The sequence below is a fragment of the Myxine glutinosa genome, chromosome 7, assembly GCF_964187855.1.
Source record: "Myxine glutinosa chromosome 7, kmMyxGlut1.1, whole genome shotgun sequence".
NCBI classification, from domain to species: domain Eukaryota; kingdom Metazoa; phylum Chordata; class Myxini; order Myxiniformes; family Myxinidae; genus Myxine; species Myxine glutinosa.
Window position 1 is genome coordinate 157,741,175 of NC_136267.1, and position 22,133 is coordinate 157,763,307.

At 47.7% G+C, this 22,133-nt stretch overlaps 1 protein-coding gene across 1 annotated transcript in view; it reads right to left on the reverse strand.

Annotated features, from left to right (window-relative positions):
- The window catches only part of MYO3A (myosin IIIA), a 256,573-nt gene that overhangs the window by 234,254 nt on the left and 186 nt on the right, over window positions 1-22,133 (reverse strand). The window contains exons 2-6 of the mRNA XM_078782456.1: window positions 19,146-19,280; window positions 15,656-15,760; window positions 7,795-7,894; window positions 7,097-7,173; window positions 5,822-5,967 (exon numbers count right to left, since the gene is read on the reverse strand). Of these exons, the coding sequence (XP_078638582.1) occupies window positions 5,822-5,967; window positions 7,097-7,173; window positions 7,795-7,894; window positions 15,656-15,760; window positions 19,146-19,280 (563 nt within the window). The remainder of the gene's footprint in view (window positions 1-5,821; window positions 5,968-7,096; window positions 7,174-7,794; window positions 7,895-15,655; window positions 15,761-19,145; window positions 19,281-22,133) is intronic.

A 22,133-nucleotide genomic window follows, 5' to 3' on the forward strand; every position in this document is an offset into this window, starting at 1 on the left:
AGAATAACACAGCAGCTTTTCCCTAGAGGTTGTTGTTCTCTCTTCTTTGAAAAGACTGAAGATTTTAAATTCAGGCTTGAACAACATTACTTTGGAGCAATGACGGATTAAGGGGTTGGTGGATGGGGCGGTCGCCCTTGGCCAAAGACTAAAGGGAGCCCCCATGCAGGGGCGGATTAACTTATTGGTGGGTTAGTTATTTAATTTATGAAACTGTGTGGCCATAACGACTACAATTCATCGAGGCGTGTCCTGATGCGCAACCACTCCTTTGACGATGGAGATGTGCTGTCATCACCAAAAGAGAAATTCCAGACAGAAGTGTTCCTTGTCATCATTGATCATCTAATGAGTGCCTTGGAACACTATGTTGAAGCATACAAGGAAATCAACTGCAAGTTTGGATTCCTGCACAAGCTAGCCTCTATCTCGACTCATGAGATCAAGCAAGCTGCAGAAAATCTTGCCGACTCCCATCCCAACGACCTGGAACCTACAATTTAAAGTGAATTTATCCAGTTTTCTACCTTGCTGGCATCGTCAACATAGCTTCAAACCTCACGCAAATAAACTAAGTCAGCAGAACTGAGAATGTACCAATTCCTCGACACACATACCCTCACCCAAACATTTCCTAACACTGAACTAGATCTTCAGATAGATCTGTCGATGATGGTATCGAATCACAATGGCGATGGTGAGCGGTCCTTCTCAAAACTAAAACGTACAAAGGATGATGTCAGGAACCTAGTCTTTCAATCATGAGCATCGAGAGTGAAGTACCGAGAGGACTTGACTTATCGAAAATCATTGACGAGTTTACCCAACAAAAAATCTTGGAAAAGACCAATGTAATGTTAGATGCTTTGATGAAATCATTTGATGAAATGGTCTTTCCCTCGCGGTCCCCATGTGCTGTTTTTGTCTTTCCCTCGCGGTCCCACTGTACTGTCTTTGTCTTTCCCTCGCGGTCCCCATGTGCTGATTTTGTCTTTCCCTCGCGGTCCCCATGTACTGATTTTGTCTTTCCCTCGCGGTCCCCATGTGCTGTTTTTGTCTTTCCCTCGTGGTCCCACTGTACTGTCTTTGTCTTTCCCTCGCGGTCCCCATGTGCTGTTTTTGTCTTTCCCTCGTGGTCCCACTGTACTGTCTTTGTCTTTCCCTCGCGGTCCCCATGTGCTGTTTTTGTCTTTCACTCGCGGTCCCCCTGTACTGTCTTTGTCTTTCCCTCGCGGTCCCCATGTGCTGATTTTGTCTTTCCCTCGCGGTCCCCATGTACTGTCTTTGTCTTTCCCTCGCGGTCCCCCTGTACTGTCTTCGTCTTTCCCTCGCGGTCCCCATGTGCTGATTTTGCCTTTCCCTCGCGGTCCCCATGTACTGATTTTGTCTTTCCCTCGCGGTCCCCATGTGCTGTTTTTGTCTTTCCCTCGTGGTCCCACTGTACTGTCTTTGTCTTTCCCTCGCGGTCCCCATGTGCTGTTTTTGTCTTTCCCTCGTGGTCCCACTGTACTGTCTTTGTCTTTCCCTCGCGGTCCCCATGTGCTGTTTTTGTCTTTCCCTCGCGGTCCCCCTGTACTGTCTTTGTCTTTCCCTCATGGTCCCACTGTACTGTCTTTGTCTTTCCCTCGCGGTCCCCATGTGCTGTTTTTGTCTTTCCCTCGTGGTCCCACTGTACTGTCTTTGTCTTTCCCTCGCGGTCCCCATGTGCTGATTTTGTCTTTCCCTCGCGGTCCCCATGTACTGTCTTTGTCTTTCCCTCGCGGTCCCCCTGTACTGTCTTTGTCTTTCCCTCGCGGTCCCCATGTGCTGTCTTTGTCTTTCCCTCGTGGTCCCCATGTGCTGTCTTTGTCTTTCCCTCGTGGTCCCCATGTGCTGTCTTTGTCTTTCCCTCGTGGTCCCACTGTACTGTCTTTGTCTTTCCCTCGTGGTCCCCCAGTGCTGTCTTTGTCTTTCCCTTGTGGTCCCCCAGTGCTGTCTTTGTCTTTCCCTCGTGGTCCCCATGTGCTGTCTTTGTCTTTCCCTCGTGGTCCCCCAGTGCTGTCTTTGTCTTTCCCTCGTGGTCCCCCAGTGCTGTCTTTGTCTTTCCCTCGTGGTCCCCATGTGCTGTCTTTGTCTTTCCCTCGCGGTCCCCATGTGCTGTCTTTGTCTTTCCCTCGTGGTCCCCATGTGCTGTCTTTGTCTTTCCCTCGTGGTCCCCATGTGCTGTCTTTGTCTTTCCCTCGTGGTCCCCATGTGCTGTCTTTGTCTTTCCCTCGTGGTCCCACTGTACTGTCTTTGTCTTTCCCTCGTGGTCCCCCAGTGCTGTCTTTGTCTTTCCCTCGTGGTCCCCCAGTGCTGTCTTTGTCTTTCCCTCGTGGTCCCCATGTGCTGTCTTTGTCTTTCCCTCGCGGTCCCCATGTGCTGTCTTTGTCTTTCCCTCGTGGTCCCCATGTGCTGTCTTTGTCTTTCCCTCGTGGTCCCCATGTGCTGTCTTTGTCTTTCCCTCGTGGTCCCACTGTACTGTCTTTGTCTTTCCCTCGTGGTCCCCCAGTGCTGTCTTTGTCTTTCCCTCGTGGTCCCCCAGTGCTGTCTTTGTCTTTCCCTCGTGGTCCCCATGTGCTGTCTTTGTCTTTCCCTCGTGGTCCCCCAGTGCTGTCTTTGTCTTTCCCTCGCGGTCCCCATGTGCTGTCTTTGTCTTTCCCTCGCGGTCCCCCAGTGCTGTCTTTGTCTTTCCCTCGCGGTCCCCCAGTGCTGTCTTTGTCTTTCCCTCGTGGTCCCCATGTGCTGTCTTTGTCTTTCCCTCGTGGTCCCCATGTGCTGTCTTTGTCTTTCCCTCGCGGTCCCCCAGTGCTGTCTTTGTCTTTCCCTCGTGGTCCCCATGTGCTGTCTTTGTCTTTCCCTCGTGGTCCCCATGTGCTGTCTTTGTCTTTCCCTCGCGGTCCCCATGTGCTGTCTTTGTCTTTCCCTCGTGGTCCCCATGTGCTGTCTTTGTCTTTCCCTCGCGGTCCCCCAGTGCTGTCTTTGTCTTTCCCTCGTGGTCCCCATGTGCTGTCTTTGTCTTTCCCTCGTGGTCCCCATGTGCTGTCTTTGTCTTTCCCTCGTGGTCCCCATGTGCTGTCTTTGTCTTTCCCTCGTGGTCCCCATGTGCTGTCTTTGTCTTTCCCTCGCGGTTGTCAGCTCTTTCACGAGCCTCGATTCAGTATAGAAAAAAAAAAAAAAAAGATGTGTAATGGTTTCTGTGGAGAAACTGCCTGCACCTTGGAATGCAAATGGCAATGATGGTCTTTCCATTAAATTGTGCTGTCTTGTTCTAAGTTGTTATTGTCAATTTCGTTTCAAAATATAACGATTTTTTCATCAAAGCATTGTTGTTTTTTATGTAGGGTTTCGTTTTTTTTAAGAACATAAAATATTAAAGGAGCATCGTCATAGCATCAACGCGAAAGTTCAGAGAACACCTTACCCCATGCATTATTGGGAAAAAGGACATGGGAAGGGTCTTTTAAACTCTTGCTTTGTGTTTCCGAGCACTATATATATATTTATGATGAGCCGCAATTTTGTCTGGATCTCGATATTCCCCAACACTGAGAGAGCAGTAAATTCGATTGGTCGAGATAGCGAAAAATGGTGTAACATTTTGTCAAAGTACTACTAAACAGAAGGTTTTTGAAAGTGCCAAGAAGGCGATTCATGCTCTACAGTGTCCACATATATAATTCAATCGAAATAAAATAAGAGTTTGTAGGAAAAAAAAAACAGTTTACCGCGGTTGATGCGCCGTGTTTTACACCACCTTATTTAACATGTAAGATTAATTATTTGTGCTTGTTGTTTGTGTCTTTTATGATGTTCCTAAAAACAATGAGCTTCCTGTTTGGAATGATTTCCAATTTTGTTTGACTGTCAGACAGGCAGACTAAGAAAATTACCTTACCCCACTGTACGCATGTGCACTCGGGGTGAGATTCTGTACAATTTGCCAAATTCAGAGCCAAAGTACTGCTAAACAGTAGGTTCATGTTCCAATTAATTTTCCGATTTGTGCTCTCCAGTGTTCAAAATATAACATTCAATTGAAATTAAGTGGTTCATCAATCGTAGACCGACGTCTGCAGACAGACAGACAGACGGACAGACAAAGTGACCGAATTGGTTAACCACACTTTTCCCCTCCTCACATGCGGAGTAATAAGAACATATCCTGAGACAGAGACCTGACTTTGAACTGATGTATACTAAGTATAGTGCACTGAGACTTAGCTCACTGATGTATATTACTGAGGAATGGGGAAGGGAGTAGGAGGGTTGGTTGGGTTACCGACCAGGGCCCAAGGCACCCATAATTCATCCCTAACTTGAGTCGTTAATTTTTGGAGAGACTTCCCTCTTTCTTTCTCCCCCTCTCTCGAAACATTATTTATAAGCCATTTTTATCAATATTGTAACATTTCTATCAATTTAAAATTTCTAACAGACAATAGGATCAATGCAGTATGAAGAACTAGTCTTGCTCATGAAGGCAATTTGAACAGTTTTGTGGAAGTTTTACAACTGTCAACGTCGTACTGAGTTAAAAGCAGGTTCTGAATAAAACACCAGCGAATGTTCTCTTGTGAAGAATTGATTTCCTATTATGAAGGTAAAACGCACGGTGGAGCAAGAACATTTAACGGAGCCATCTATTTACTGCATATGTCTGGTGCATATGCAATGGGAGAGGGGAGTGAGAATGGGTGGATGCATACATTGTGTAACGATGGAGATGGTTTCATTGCATATTTATTATTTAGCACAGGTCGGGGAGGGAGGAGTGAGAGGGGTTCAGATCGTTATGTACATGTTGTGTAAGGGAGAGTGGGGGTGGGAGGGAGATCAAAAGTTCCGCCATCTTTGAGAATGTAATAAAGAGATGGACCCACATGGTATCTGCAGACACAAAAGTCAAGTCCATACAAACGCCGAACCTTTTCGACGTTATTTTTCACTTGATTTCCAAATGTCAGCAATTATTTTTATTCTTTTTTTGTATACAAGATCGAGGCTCGTGTAAGAGCTAACATTAATCACAAAAAAACAAACGGGAACATAAAAAAACATAATAAAGGGAGCGGGAGACAAGATGGGGATTTCAAACAGTAGAATTTGACAATGGAGAAGACAATGGAGCAGGATTTCAAACGTCAAACTCCGAAAACCATTCTTATGATTTTAGCGTGAATGATCATCACCCACAAATGATGAATCATGCATTTACCTCTTTAAACCTTAAATTAAGTGCCTATATCATTTGAGGTGTATCATCAATAAATTGGTCGACAAGAAAAAGAATCACAATTCATGACAACTCTCAACTCGCAAAGTTTTGGTGACTACTTTATGGTAAATGTGAGATTCGTGAACTCATTTGACTCTGAAAACCTCAAAGGAAAATACAGACGGCTGGAGACATGCTACATGTGGGACACATGCAAACATTCATCTTACATTCATTCAGGCCTATCTTTTGGCAATGTCATTCAGGCCTATCTTTTGGTCCTTCAAAGTATGGATTTTGCAGACATGTTGAAAAATATGATGCCGTAAAGGAGGTTTTGAAGTACTGTCGTGACATATTGTTTTATAATAAATACAATGGCAGCAAAATATCGTTGTGCAAGTGTATGGAAAAATAAATAACGATTTTGAAAATTATAGTGAAATTTTGGAAGATTTCTTGATAATACGGGGATTATTTACAGCCATTTTTATTTAGATGCTAATCTCTTATGTTTGGAGCACATCAGTCAATGTGTGCAGATTTGTAGAAAGCACAGCTACAACGATCGTTATCATGACATACCGTGGGATTTTAAAGAGTGCCCTCATGGGATGCAGATGGCCGAGTGGAGGATCTCCATCTCCGAGCTCAATCGCCGTGATGCCAAGAGACCACACATCACAGCGGTTGTCGTAGCTGTATTCTGGTTGCTGCTCACATGCTATCACCTATACAAAGCAGGCATTGTAAAGTACTGCTTTATAACAAAGTCTGCACTTTACAGCTGAATTAATTCGTTCATTTTCTTATTCTTTCATTACAAGGTGCACAAAATACGATATATTTGAGCCACCGAAGGTGGACAGATGTTGTGTGTTCACCCCTATTTGTCTATCCGTGTGAGCAGGATATCTCAAAAAGTTATGGACGGATTCAGACGAAACTTGTGTTTTTTTACCTCTCCCACCCCCATCCCCTTTCCCACGCCTCCTCCCCCCAAGCCCTCTCCCTCCCACAGATCTCCCGATGTCCCTGCTCTCAAATATTGTACTTGTGTGCTTCCCCCTCTCTTCTCATCTTGTCTCCCACTCCCTTTATTTCGTCGTACGTGTCCGTTTTTTTTTTGGGGTCATTAAGGTTACACGATCCTCGATCTTGAATACAAAAAAACAAAAAAAAACTTGGAAGACAGTTTGGGGTTGTGACCAGGACGAAATGTTTAGATTTTGGTGAAGATCCGGATAAAGATTATATAAATTTTTAAGTGATTCTTCACCATTGAGAGAAAGGGTCAAACAGGATATATCGGACAATATCTGAAAATTTATGGACGGTTTCGGACGAAACTTGGTCGACAGGTTGTGTGTAACAATGACGAAGTTATTAGATTTTGGTGAAGATCCGGATTTGGATAGGAAAAAAAATTCTGTTTTAAAGTGATTCTTCACCAATGGGGGATGGGGCCAAAACCATACATAGTGTAAAATATTTTAAAAAGTTGGGGAGGGATTATGACAAAACTTGGTGGATGAGTTGGATAGGTGAGAAGAACAAGCAGATTAGATTTTTGATTCAGGTCCAGATGCAGATCTGGCCTATCAATGGGATACAAAACAAAGTGTTCAGCCAGGCGGAAGCATGCGCTCTACCGAGTGCCCTTGTAGTTAAGCTATCAACTCGTGGTCCCCATGTGCTGGGGCAAAAAAGTGTGAGCTCTAAAACATCTATTTGAAATATTTTGTCTGATCTTTCTTGAGAGGGTTGATAAATGTTTTTCCCCATGAGGAGTATTCGATTTAGAAGCTCTGATTGTAATATTGTAATTAGATGAAGGCAACACCGGATGGTAGTCCATACCTCTGGGGCCATCCAAAATGGCGTTCCCACTGCTGTGTTCCTCTGAACTCGTGCACCACTCGGTTGTGCTGACACTCCTGTTGTGACAGATCGAATAACGTAGATAAACGGTATTTGCAGACCGATATTTTTTATCTTGTTTTTTATTTATTTAATTAAAGCAACATTGGTTTGGTGCTTACAATTTCCGAAATTTGATTGTATTATCCAATTTAAGTTGCAGCCCATGATGCTGCAGGAGGCCGTCACAGTGGTTATGACAAAAGTCCAAAATATGGAAGATAATAAATCATGTCCTTGAGCCATACATGTACTCATTTGTGAAAGGTGTTGTAAGATCTTCAAAATTTAGAAAAATGAGTAGTCCTTCACGCATTTGAAAAGTTATGCTGCTGAATTAATTATAAAAGCAAAATATTCTCATGCATTTAAACTGCAACTCATTAGACTGATTCTAGCAATGTACAAAATTAACAAGATAAATGGCTAAATGGCATCGATGCTTGGCATCAAATTTTTTTTTTTCAAATTGTGAGCGGCTCAGAATGTTTGTGGTGAAACTAGCATGAAAAACTAGCATGTGGTGAAACATGTCATGCAGAGCATGCACACACTCACAAAAGGAGTCTCATTTCATTGAAGCAAACATTTTCATATAGTTTAATGCATATGAGGATATGAGAGGCTGATTGACTGACCAAAATCCACTAACTTGATGGCTCCTTGGCTGCTAAGGAGGATGTTGCTGCCTTTGATGTCACGGTGTATGACGCCATGGCTGTGGAGGTGCTGCAAAGCCTGCAGGTGAACGGATTATTGGATTAAGGGTGGGAGAAAGAAAGAGCAGAATTAACATACTGTATATTGGATAGTTATTACAGTCTGTACATGAACTGATTTAAATAGTACACATATGTATATGCTCATACTGTGGCGGACACGAAAGCACTGACGCGGTGACATCACCCCGCACACCAAGTGGGGATGGGCCACGCCAGGGAGAGAGGCGTGGCCTCACGATATACGCGGAGCGCGCAGCCCTGAGCAGCTTAGTGCTGCAGTTTGAGTACTTTGAATAAAGACTCTTTTATGAACCGCGTTGTCCGCTTGCTCTTTGCGTAAGCATTAGCGCGCGCAGCATCGCGCTTTATATGGTGACCTCGACGTTGGATCTGCCGTAGCGATCCTTCCGAACACGACGCTATTGCAATGGCCAACGACAAGGCAATGGCGATTAAACTTCCCGAATTTTGGGAGGCCCAGGCCGAAGTCTGGTTCGTTCAAGCCGAAGCCCAATTTCAGCTTCGGCGCCTCACCAACGACGACATGCGCTACTGCCACGTCATCGCCTCCCTCGGGCCCGGCACGGCCGCTCGAGTTGTGTCCGTCCTTCGCCACCCACCGGACGGCCACAAGTACGAGGCACTCAAGCGGCTACTCCTAGCCACGTTCGGCCTCACGGACGACGCACGGGCCGACCGCCTCCTGGATCTCCCCGAGCTCGGCGACACGCACCCGTCGGTCAGAATGGACCATATGCTGTCACTGTTGGGCGACGAAGCCCCCGGTTCTCTATTCCGGGCGCTTTTCCGTCGCCAACTTCCAGCGCAGGTTCGCCTCGCGTTGGCCGGGACCAGGCTAACGGAACCCCAAGCATTGGCAGCCGAGGCGGACAGGTACTTCGCGGCTTCGGATACGCGGGCAAGAGTCGGCGCGGCCGTCACGGACCTCGAGGCTGATGCTGCTGATCCACAGCATCAGCTTCCACAGCATACGCAGCATGCTGATACGCCCCTCGTGACCGCCGCCACGCCCCGCCCACCGCCGCGGCGAAAACCGCCAACTCCACCGGCCTGGCGGAGCCAGCCACACTCCTCCAGCTCCACCACCTGGTGCTGGTTCCACGCCAAGTTTGGCCACGAGGCTCGGCAATGTCATCCGCCATGCTCCTTCAACAGGTCGGGAAACGCCCGGGCCGGCGCTCAATAGTGACGATGACCGCCGGCCGTTCGAGCAGCCTGCTGTTCATAACGGACACCTTATCCGGGCGCCGTTACCTGTGCGACACGGGAGTGCAGGTGAGTGTCGTTCCCACCGGCACGTCAGACAAGCACGCCGCGGGCGGGGGCCCCGCGCTGCTTGCCGCGAACGGGACGCCCATCCGTACGTACAGAAAACGCTGCCTCTCTCTGCGGTTCGGAGGGCAGGTTTTCCGATGGACGTTCGTCACCGCCGACGTGCCCATGGCACTGCTTGGCGCGGACTTCCTGTGCGCTAATGGGCTCCTGGTCGACGTAAACCGCAGACGTCTTGTCCAGGCCGAGACGTTCAGCTCGCTCGCTTGTGCGCTGTCCAGCTCGTCGAGCAGCTCAACGAGCGGCTTGCCTAGCGGCTTGCCGAATGGTTCGGTTCCGGCCACGTTGGTCTGTACGCTTCCGGCAGCGGACGCATTCACCCGCCTCCTCGCCGGCTTCCCGGCCCTCACGCGGCCCACCTTCTCGGCGGGGGCCGTCAAGCACGAGGTGGCCCATCACATCCCCACCGTCGGGCCACCGGTCTACGCCCGGGCACGCCGCCTCGAGCCGACGAAGCTGGCGGTGGCAAAAGCGGCGTTCGCTACCCTGGAGCGACTCGGCATCGTTCGGCGCTCAGAGAGCGCTTGGGCGTCGCCGCTGCACATCGTGCCGAAGCCCGGCGGGGGATGGCGACCGTGCGGGGACTATCGCCGTCTCAATGACGCCACGACTCCCGACCGCTACCCCGTCCCCCACATTCAGGACTTTTCCGCCCGTTTGGCGGGCATGTCCTTCTACTCGAAGGTGGACCTCATACGCGGCTACCATCAGGTCCCCGTCAGGCCGGATGACGTCCCGAAGACGGCGGTCATCACGCCATTCGGACTCTTCGAGTTCCTGCGGATGCCCTTCGGTCTGAAGAATGCGGCTCAGGCGTTCCAGCGACTGATGGACAGCATCCTGCGCGACTTGGATTTTGTCTACGTCTACCAGGACGATATCCTCGTCGCCAGCGCGTCCCGCGAAGAGCATCTACGCCACCTCCGCACGCTCTTCGAACGCCTGGGCCAGCATGGCCTGATTGTGAACCCCGCAAAGTGCCGGTTCGGCGCCACCATAATCGATTTTCTGGGGCACCGTGTCACCAGGCACGGAGCCGTCCCCCTGCCGGCCAAGGTGGAGGCGGTGAAGGGGTTTCCACGCCCCCGCACGATCAGAGGGCTGCAGGAGTTCCTGGGCATGGTGAACTTTTACCATCGGTTCCTGCCCCGTATCGCCCAGCTCCTGCGCCCCCTGCACGAAGCTCTCCGAGGTAAGCCGGGCAAAGGCGACGTTACCTGGACCGAGCAGCTGGACACGGCGTTCACGGGCGCGAAGCTCGCCTTGGCTAACGCCACCATGCTCGCGCACCCGGCGCCCGATGCACCGATCGCCCTCACCACCGACGCCTCGGACTACGCGGTGGGCGCGGTGCACGAGCAATGGGTGCGTGGAGCTTGGCAACCGCTGGCGTTCTTTAGCCGGCAGCTTCGCCCGCCCGAACGCCGTTACAGTACCTTCGACCGCGAGTTGCTCGGGCTTCACTTGGCGGTCAGGCACTTCCGCCATCTGCTCGAGGGCCGTGCGTTCACGGCCTTCGTCGACCACAAGCCGCTGATCTTCGCGATGGGCAAGGTCACCGAGCCGTGGTCGGCCCGGCAGCAGCGTCACCTCTCGGCCGTGTCCGAGTACACGACGGACATCCGGCACATCGCGGGGAAGGACAACCCGGTGGCAGATTGCCTTTCCCGGGCCGTCGCCCACGCAGTCCACCTCGGCATCGACTATGCCCGGATGGCAGCGGACCAGGCCGCTGACCCCGACGTCCAGGCCTTGCGGACCGCCGTCACGGGCCTCCGTGTCACCGAGGTGCCGTTCGACGGCGCAGGCGCGGCCCTCTTGTGCGATGTCTCCCTCGGGCGTCCTCGCCCCATCGTGCCCGCGGGCTCGCAGCGCCAGGTGTTTGACGCCATCCACGGCCTGTCCCACCCGGGCGCGAGGGCCTCCCAAAGGTTGATCGCCGACAAGTTCGTCTGGCATGGCCTCCGGAAGGCCGTCCGCGGCTGGGCCAGGACGTGCCTCGCGTGCCAGCGCGCCAAGGTGCACCGGCACACCCAGGCCCCGTTGGCCCCGTTCACAGTGCCGGAACGCCGGTTTGACCACGTCCACGTGGACCTGGTGGGACCTCTGCCCCCCTCGCGGGGTTTCACCCACGTCCTCACCATGGTGGACCGCACCACCCGGTGGCCGGAGGCCGTGCCCTTGGCGTTGACGACGGCGGCGGATGTCGCGCAGGCTTTCATCGCCACCTGGGTCGCCCGGTTCGGCGCCACCTCAGACATCTCGTCCGACCGCGGCCCCCAGTTCACCTCGGAGCTCTGGGGGGCGGTCGCGCAGGGGCTCGGGGTCCGGCTGCACCGAACCACGGCCTACCAACCCCCAGGCTAACGGCCTGTGTGAGCGATTTCACCGCTCATTGAAGGCCGCACTCCGGGCCACCCTCCGCGACGGGGGCTGGGTCGACAGGCTCCCTTGGGTCCTGCTGGGCCTCCGGACGGCGCCCAAGGAGGACCTGCGCGCATCCGCGGCGGAGTTGGTCTTCGGGCAACCACTGCGGGTGCCGGGCGAGTTCCTCCCCGACTCCACGGCACCATGGTCCGCGGCACAGCAGCGCTCCGCTCTGCAAGAGACCGCCCAGAGGTTCGCCCCGGTGCCAACGGCATGCCACGGGCACCCACCGACGCACGTCGCCCCGGAGCTTCGCACGGCGGAGTACGTCTTTGTCCGCCACGATGCCCACCGGACACCACTGCGGCCCCCGTACGACGGGCCTTTCCGCGTGCTGGAGACCGGGGCGAAGCACTTCACCTTGGACATCGGCGGTACTCCTGACCGCGTTTCTCTAGACCGCCTCAAGCCGGCCCACCTCGACGTGGACCATCCACCGCCAGTGGCCCGACCCCCGCGTCGGGGCCGCCCCCCTGCGGGCGGACCCCCGGCACCGCCCAGCCCCGCCGCCCCCCCCCCGGTCCTGCTGCCGGAGGCATCCCAGATGGCATCCCTGCATCCCAGACGCCGCCAGTCGCCAGGGGGCGCTTCGGCCGGGTCATCCGTTTGCCCCGCAAACTGACCCTTCAGGTGCGCGGGGATTCTGGGGGGGCGCGTGTGGCGGACACGAAAGCACTGACGCGGTGACATCACACCGCACACCAAGTGGGGATGGGCCACGCCAGGGAGAGAGGCGTGGCCTCACGATATACGCGGAGCGCGCAGCCCTGAGCAGCTTAGTGCTGTAGTTTGAGTACTTTGAATAAAGACTCTTATGAACCGCGTTGTCCGCTTGCTCTTTGCGTAAGCATTAGCGCGCGCAGCATCGCGCTTTAATACAACAGTAACAAAGCATACATACTTCAATGCCTTATATTGAACACCAACCTATATGAATAAATGAGTGATGCAATATTAGGTGAAGAGAGATATCGTGATATATTTACCTCTGCCACTGAAGGTGGGCGGAGGTGATGTTTTCACACCTGTCTGTTTGTTTGTCTATTCCATATTGCACATGAACTGTATTTCTCATCGAGTGGACTTTAGCCTGGCAAAGGTATGCGCACCACCGTGTGCCGTTCTAGTTTATATATGAAAATAGAATGTAACATGTGTAGAAATGAATAGTAAAAAAAAATGGAGGAGGCGTCGATAGATAGATATAGGTAACAAAAATGTTGTATAAATATACGATATGAGAAAAAGAGAATATTAAAGGCAAACTGTGTAAGCAGTTGGATAATACAGCATTATTGTCGGACAGGATGCTGCAGAGGTAGCAAACATGTTTTAGCCTTGTTATTTGGGTTTGATTACCAGCCCGATTGTACACCGTCGGATTGATGCTCCACAGGTAGGCATCACGAAGTGTGCTGTCCTTCGGATGGACTTCAAGCTGGGGTCCAAATTGCCAGCATTAGTTGGTGGATGATATGGATCCCACAGTGGCTTTCACAAAGAGGTGAGATCTCCTGCATATTGAATTTCGTTTTATGCATTCCTGCCTAAACTGTGCATAACAAGTTGTCTGCTCTTCTTAGAGGTACCTTGACACCACGACGCACTGCTTGCTGTCTCAAAGTGTTCTTGTTGTGCATACAGCAGATCCGACACTATAAACAAATGTGCACAACCAAGTGTCCACATATGCCTTCTGTGAATTTTTTTTATGGACATGATGGAGGCTCGTGAAGAGCTAGATCAGAATGGAAGGGAAAAAAATGGAAAGGGGGAGAGTGAGATCATGGTGAGGGGGAGAAGGAGACATGGGAGTGAACAAGCTGCACACCCGCTGAATGAAACACAGCAACAAGAGGAAGGGGAAAGTGTGGATAAAACAGAAGAGGAACAAACTAAATGACGACAAACAAACGACAATAGGTGAGGAATGGGGTGGGGGGGGGGGGGGGAGGAGGGGAATCACAATAACCTGGAAAAGGAGTGATTGGGAGAGGAATCATTTGACGTAGAAAAAATCATGAGTATAAATGGAGGATGACCTGGGGTAGTGGTGAACTGCTGTCTTGAAGAAGCTATGGAAGGAAACGTGGGATTGAACAGACTGGGGAAGTTGGTTCCACAGGCAGGAAAAAAAAGAGGAACAAATGAGTGGAGGTGAGGAGTGAACTTGGATGTTGTGAGTTTAAGAAGAATAGGGTTAGAGACAGAACACATGTATGAATGAATATGAATGGTCGTCTTAAGGCCATTTTCCCCGCTAGAGTGGGGGTTAGTCTTGCGGGCCCCATGACAATCATGGCTCCCTGTTTGAGGCAATGTTTTTATGGCCAGATGCCCTTCCTGACGCCAACCCTTGATCACGCTCCTACGATGCGCAGGGATACGGTGTACCTATTCTAAATCGGGGTACACACCGTGATCATTCATCCCAGCCAGCACCCTAACCGCTAAGCCAACACCAGGCTAAGACAGAACACATGTGACCCACATAAATCTGGTAGGGACAGAGCCAAGAGAGATCTTTGTCATATTGGCCATCTTTTTCTTCAACATAATGCCATTATCAAGTTTCAAGCCATTTAAAGAGAGAATCTTATTTTTCCCAAAAAATTAATTATAACATCAATCCATATGGGAGCAGAGTTAAACTCAGCATTTTGAAAATTTCAGTCTTGGACACTCTTTTGAAACATTACAACAAAAGCTAAGCACATGCACTTCAGCCCAAATATCAAAATATATGGTCATGTCACACTAATACACACACGTCCTGACCTAAAGGGCCAAAATGTATCGAGTCATACAACAAGCACATGTAATTAATCAAAAGACAAAACGAATGGGCATATAATTATAAATAACTAACAAAGAAGCCTGGTGTTGGCTTAACGGTTAATGTGGCTGGCTTAAGATATTACGGTCTGGAGTTTGAGACCGTGTCATGTCGTTGAAATAACACCAGGTGGGTTGGCTCAACCTGTCACCCGAGGGGGTCAAAATGAGTACCAGCTTGCTTGTAACGGGGGCATTGCATCAGCAGCACAGCTGCGCTTTCAGAAAAATGATGCAACCAGCAGCCATAGGCTGCCTACGAAACAACATCAACTAACAAAGGGATGTGATCCCAAATAACTCAACAAAGGTAAAACAATAGCTTCCCATTTCGAGAACTAGGGGGCACGTTGGTCCATTGGACCAAATTTTCATCGGTAGTCACTGCCTTGTACCTCAGTCTTTTGGGTGCTTGTGGACTTTTGGATCATCTGGGTCTTTTGGGTCCTCTTGAGTCTTTTGGGTCCTCGGGGACTTTTGGGTCTTCTGGGTCCTTTGGGTCCTCAGAAAATTTTGGATATTTTGGGTCCTCTGGGACTTTGGGATATTTTGGGTCCTCAGGGACATTTGGGTCTATTGGGTCATCGGGAACTTTTGGGTCTTCTGGGTTTTTTGGGGCCTTGGGAACTTTTAGGTCTTTTGGGTCCTCAAGGACTTTTGGGTCCTTTGGGTCCTAGGGTCTTCTGTTTATTTTCTGGGACTTTTGGGTCTTCTGAGTCTTTTTGGGTCCTCTGGGACTTTTGGGTCCTTGGGGACATTAGGTGTTTTTGGTGTCTTAAGGATCTTAAAGGGTATTCAAAGGTCAAAGGGGTATCGGCAGTCTAAAAGAGTTAAAAGGTACATTTCAATAGTACGTAAATTAATTAATAGAGGTAAGGAATAAATGGACACACAAAAAAACACACACACACACACACACACACACACACACACACACACACACACACACACACACACACACACACACACACACCTCATCCCATTTATAGTAGATACAGTACAGTATTGTCAATCCGTATGAATTTTCAGCTATGCATATTTAAATAAATGAGGAAGCAGGTAAGTATTCATGACGATAATATGTTTCCTCTTTTTCTTTGTGGTTTGACAGTGTGTGGTCATTTTTCGAGTGTTTTGTGTTATTTCTTGGTGTGTTACAGACATGCAGAGCACCATGCAAGATGTAGGCGATGAGAGGTTCAGCCATTCTCTCTCCTAATGCCAACTGCCTCTTGACCAGCTCCGCAACAGAGCCTCCATCACAAAGCTTCCAGTTTGGGAATGGTGGAGGAGCAGAATTAGTGGGATAAATTCAAGATATGGCATCAACATGAGCACAAGCATTATATTGAGATGATCGAAATCAAACAGGTAAATTAACAATGGATTAAAAAAATTACTTTGCCTTTAATCTTCAAGAAAGGTGAGCACTAACATCTGGATAGACAAAAAAGACAAAATGTTTCCAAAAACAGATATAACTAATTAAGGAGCAATACGATTGCTGCAGCATCAAGATGGTTATGGAGATGATCATCGGTCACTAATTTGGTTTCCTCATAGTTACCCAACCTTGAACATGCCTTTTTTTGACCCCGCACATGCGAAGCAAAAAGCGGACTTAAGCAATATTATTGTTCATACCCATCTGTCGTCATATGTCAGTTTATGATTGAGGAGCAACTCGGTTATTCAACAATACAGCACAAAGTACGATTTAACACGGAAAAAAAGGAGAAAACACAAACAGCAACACAGGAACGAAAAATAGAACAGAAAAAACACCACGGATCCAGTTTGGAAAACGTATCTTTCATTGAGGTGGAAGAAGCAGTTGGAGATTCGACGGACATGTGGAGCAACCCCGAACCGGAAGTATAAAATGTTTGTCACCTTTGTCAAAGTAGTCACACACACCTCAATAACTGCACTCAGTCTCACTTTGGCTCGACATACTTTCACACCATACACCTACCAGAAAATATGTTGAATACCAAGTCTGTGTTGTACTCTTTCTTCCAGCGTTTTCCCAAGCTCCACATCAACATTTCTTTCCCTATGACCTGATCCCTTCCCTTTTCCCCTCTCCCCAAATCTTCAATGTTTTTTGATGTCTGTGAAACTAAAACCATGTTTTATAAACCGTATCCTCAGTGAGTCAATACTCGGGATGCTTGGATATCTGAGCGATGAAACACTTTATAGCTGACTTGCTATTTCCATTCCACCAATGGCTCGTGCTCGTTTTGGGAGGGTACGCAAGAGGACGACCAATTTATAGAATCATAATTAATTAAAACAGTATGATACACTTACAGGAACAGAAAACATTCCAAATCAGGATCCCACGAATCCCCCAAAACCCCCAAAAAAAGATTATGCAGGCATAGGGAATAAGTTTTTTTTTTAAATTTGAAAGTACATCTGACAATTTATATCAGGCAAATTAGTTTATACACTTAAAAATACCGTTTTAAAAAATCCCAAAATTTCAAAAAAAACAACAACCAAAAAAGCCAAACTCAAGGATTCAGATTGCAGATATACCTCCAGTCAGGGTTTGCTACAAATTGGGAAGCAAGGAATGGAATGAATCCATTCATTGAAACAGACCTGTTTGATGGGACAACTAACTCACAAATATGTTGGAAAAGATAACAGTTTCCAGTCCAGTTCAATGTTCATAGGAAGCAAATGGAGTGTGAAGGTTGGTGCTGTGAAGAGTGGGGGCTCAGAGTATCCGTACAAAAGCAACACTCAGGTCAGGCTCAGTAAAAGGATAGCAAAGCTAAAAGCTGACAGTCAAGTGCAGAACATGAAACCACCATCCATGCAATCTTGAGTGAGCACATTACCGACAAAGCTTGCAGGTGAGCATAACGCTTGTGGAACCAGTACCCGTCTGGTTTTTCTTCCTCTCGGTGTTGAAATGGGCAGCTATCAGCGAATGCTTAATCCTAGCAGCAAGTTACAAAAGATTACATCACAAATTGGTGAATGAGGTGAGGAATAGGCTTCTGGAAAAAGAGCACACTTATAAGTCAGTATGTGGAGCTGAGCTAGGGAAGCCGCCAGCAGATGGTTTGTCACAACAAAATGTTCAACAACAGTTGGAACATTGAGGCACAAGTTTCCTTCAGTGTAACAGTGTCTTGAACGCTCTACCAGCAGGGAAAGAGGGAGGGGATCGAGGAATATTCTGGCACCAAGGTGCTGTCTGTCCAATGAAGGCAATAATTTTGTCTTTTCCAACTCGTGAGTAGTCAGAGTCCTGCTACAAATGCAAAAGAGTGTCAGGAGAGGAGTTGACCTGGGTCAAGACATGACCTGGGTCAAGACAGTGCAAGGTCAGAGATCATTTAGAAAGATATTGAGGAGGAAGGATGGGGAGGAGGGCATGGGGAGGATGCTTAGCAAATGGGAGGATGCTGGGGGTGGGGTGATGGGTGATGGTTGAGGGGGAGGATACTTGAGAAGGGGGATGTATGGGGAACAGAGGATGCTTGGAGAGGGAAGGATGTCTGGAAGGTCGGGCAGGTTGATTTTTTGAAAAATTAAAGAGTTTTTATTATAAATGACGTTTTTCTACGTAGTGATTTTTATGGTGTACTGCGTCGGTCAACGCCGTCTAGAACAGCGTTTGTCTGTCCGTATGTATGTCCCTCACAAACGTCCACCAATCAGAGCTGCGGATCTGGTCACATGACAGGGCAACGGGTTTAGTAACCATTACAGTTGCATATTTTACTAAAAGGAAATATAATAACCTTCTTTGGAACGTTTTGGGGTCTCAGCAGATGTCGTAAGGTAGGAGGTTTCAGAAATTCCTCAATACAAATATGATTTTGAAATGCGATCGACACGGACTTTGATCTGGAATCTGGAAGTGAACCGATGACGACGGTTCACTGGTTTGATAACTAATATCTCAATACAATCGTGATTTAACATTATATTTTGATATATTAACATAATATAGTATTAATTTGTGATTGGAATGATGAATGATGTTGTTTGGAATGAAAATATACAGATATCGAGTTTAAAGCAGAATGAGGAAATGACGTAAGTCGTAAGGGTTTTCATCTGTGACATTCGCGGATTCCGCATTTGCAGTTTCGCCATTGACTGGAAATAGCATCATTCAAACTGGGTACGTTTTTTGTCCAAGTCCTTCACGATCCTGCTGTCAATGATTGCTGTTCGACTGAAGGTGGCACAAAATGTGGGGTTTAGTGAAATTTTTTAAATACAAACATTATTTGCTAACTGATATTTCCACCCAGGTCAGAGTATCCTCTTCAACTAAAGTATCAAACAAGCACACCTACACCGCTGTTAGACTATCGGTCTTGTTTGCAAACGAAAGCCAGTCATTGCACAAATAGTTGAGAAGAACAAGCAGATTTAATGATTATCACATGATTATCACAAACAAAGAAAGCAAGAAAATTTTGTTTTTGTTCACCAAATACATGATTTATTTAAAAATACAAAATATATTGCATGATTCCCCATGATTATCATAAAATTAGCAATGAAGTACTTGTTATTGAAAACATATTGGTACTAGTGGTATAATTATGACTTTTTTTGATTTAAAGCAATTAAGTGAATAATACAAATAGAAAATAATAACTTGGACATCCCACCTCGAGCACGAGCCACAGTTGCTCCCGAGATAGGCTGTCTCGTTTGTAGAATATCCCATAAAAGGTGACGACATTTGGGTGCTGAGGTAAAGACTGCAGGATACTGTACTCGGCCTCAATATCTTCATCAATTTCCTGGTGCACGAAGAGTAAAGTTTATTAATCGCCCCATTTTACATTGGAAAGCTGTGCCAACAGAGGATCTGAAGATCTGGACAATTTCCCTTTCAGAAAAAAAGTTACAACACTTTAAATTAATAATTTTACCATCATCCAAAGTACAAATTTTGATGTAATTTTTTGCATAAATAATATAACCAGAGAAGCTCATTTACGTATATCAAGTGTGCTACATTTTGTCATTCAGCAATAATTCTTACCTTGTTTTAGTTTTTGGCATCATTTGCCATCCCTACATCTTAAAAAAAGTTATGTGTGTGTGTGAATATATCATTATTATTATTATTCGTACATGTGTGGGTTACGGGCCTGTATCAAGGACTTCATGTATCGGTTAACTCGTCCTGTTTTTGCACGCCATGGGAAGGCGATGTTCTTTGCTACAGGATATCTGGGTTAAGGGCATCATGTGATCTGTGCTTCCTGTCGAACTGGCTAGGGTCAGGCTAGGTAAGGTAAGATGAGCGGGGACCCTCAAGAGTGTCATTAATATGAGGTCGCCCCAACACATGGCATGGAAGTTTTCTCCCCTCTCTCCCCCAAGTCCAGAGTGTGAGGTCACCATCAGTGCCGTCAATGTCGTCACCAGGGACCCTCACAATTTGGCAGCAACGCGGCTAGCTATTGGCTAGGCCCCTTACTGGCAACAAGCACCGCTATTGGTCAGAGCCACAGGCCATCACCTGATTGGGTGATGGGAAGAGGACATCTGAGTGGCCAATGGCCATGCCACCATGTGAGGGGAAAGAGAACTTGGGATGGGGAGTATTTGAGTGCCTGAGGTGCAAAATTCACTCTGTTTCAGTGGGCGACACTGTGCTGCAAAGCTCTGCACTCCTTTTCACTAGGGACACCCGTTGGCTTCAGAACTTTCAGAACTCTTCGCTTTTGCCGAGATTGAGCTTTAGCGTCGGACTGCGCTTTTCTGTTGTGGAAGCTTGTGCTGCAATATCTACATTGTACGGGCATGCTCGACTCTCCATGCTATTCATCCCCTAGAGACACGGAACAGTTAAAAAGGTAGGGGCAATACCCTTGGTGCTCACCTGGTAGAATAAACAGTATACTGCACTGACTAAAGGTATTTTAAACCAATTTCAATGGTTGCTTGAAGACAGGGCAGTATGTATCGGTTAACTTTTAATGCTGCGAACAAACATTGGTACATCACGGGTGATGAAGATTCTGGTGAAGTTTCGTTGAAATAGTGTGTGTAGTTTCAGAGAAGAAAGCAAACACCTATTTTGTGGAGCAACCCCTCTCGTAGATCCCCAAAGGGGAAGATTTTTTTTAATGTCGTGAACAAACTTTGGTACATCACGGGTGGCGAAGGTTGTGGTGAAGTTTCATCGAAATAGTGTGTGTAGTTTCAGAGGAAAAAAGCAAATACCTATTTTGGGGGTTCAAAACCTGGACCCACTTTGACCACTCCCCCCCACCCCCCCTATAGACCCCCAAAGAGGCAGATTTTAAAAAATGCCGTGAACAAGTTTTAGTCAGAACACAACAAATATAATTTGTGCCAAATTTGGTCGCAATCCCATCAGCGGTTTCGGAGAAGAGGTTTCAGGTACTGACGGACTGAGGGACAACGCGCCATCGCATAAGCTCCCCTGAACTTCGTTCCAGGTGAGCTAAAAATCATTACCTGGTGTGCAAGTGTGGGTGTGGAGCACGTGAGTGCGTATGCAATTGTGGGTCCAGCTGGGTCCCCTACATTTATATTGCAATGTAAAGGTTTATTTATTCATTATTAACTCACCTGGAACAAAGTTCATGGGAGCTTATGCGACGGCCTATCGTCCGTCCGTCAGTCCATAAACACCTGAAACTTCTTCTCCGAAACCGCTGATGGGATTGCGACGAAATTTGGCACAAATTATAGTTGTTGTGTTGTGACTAAAGTTTGTTCATGGCATTAAAAAAAATATCGGGGTGTAAGGGGGTCTAGGTTTGACCCCCCCAAAATAGATATTTGCTTTCTTCTCTGAAACCACACACTATTTCGATGAAGCCTCACCACAACCTTCACCACCCGTGATGTACCAAAGTTTGTTCACGACATTAAAAAAAAATCTGCCCCTTTGGGGATCTACGGGTGGTGGGGGGAGGGGGGAGGGGTTTCTCCCAATGTGCTTGCCACACAACTACCCTGTTTAAGTGATATTCCTGGCCAAAAGAGATCTTAACCCTGTAATAGGTTTCTTAACACAGGGACAGGGTGGATGTGTGGCAGGCTAGGACCCATAAAGCAGTGCTTAGTCAGGATCCTTGAAGGAAGTGCTTGTGTGGCACAGGTGTTAATGGTCAGTCACTATTGATTGCCCCGGTATTTTGTGGTTACTTGGTGATGTAATATGTCATGCCCTTTTCATTCCTGAACAAAAGTCGAATCAAATAAGCTGAACAATTCAGCAGTGCCAGGCAGCACTCAACGATTAAAAAAGCAAAATTCAGGCCGTATAATTATAATTGATTTTATCAATTGATTGTCGATGAGCAAATGCTAACGGAAGCGACGTTCAGTGGAAGTTTTGAGTGTTAACCTTTCCTTTTGTTCTGTTGAAGGGTTAATGCTGAACAAGTCAGCCGCTCCTTGCTTTCCTTGACCGTTATCATAATCTTCGAGGCTTTAAGTTGACAAAATGTATTCGTTTAATCTGTCCGATTATGCAGCCTGACAACTGCTTTCACATGGACAATTATTCAATCGAGCAATCATACAATTTTATGCGATTGAAATCTCAATTGAGCCATAAAATTGGCTTGTAGCATACCACTTCAAGCTCATGAGTTCTCTCCGACTCA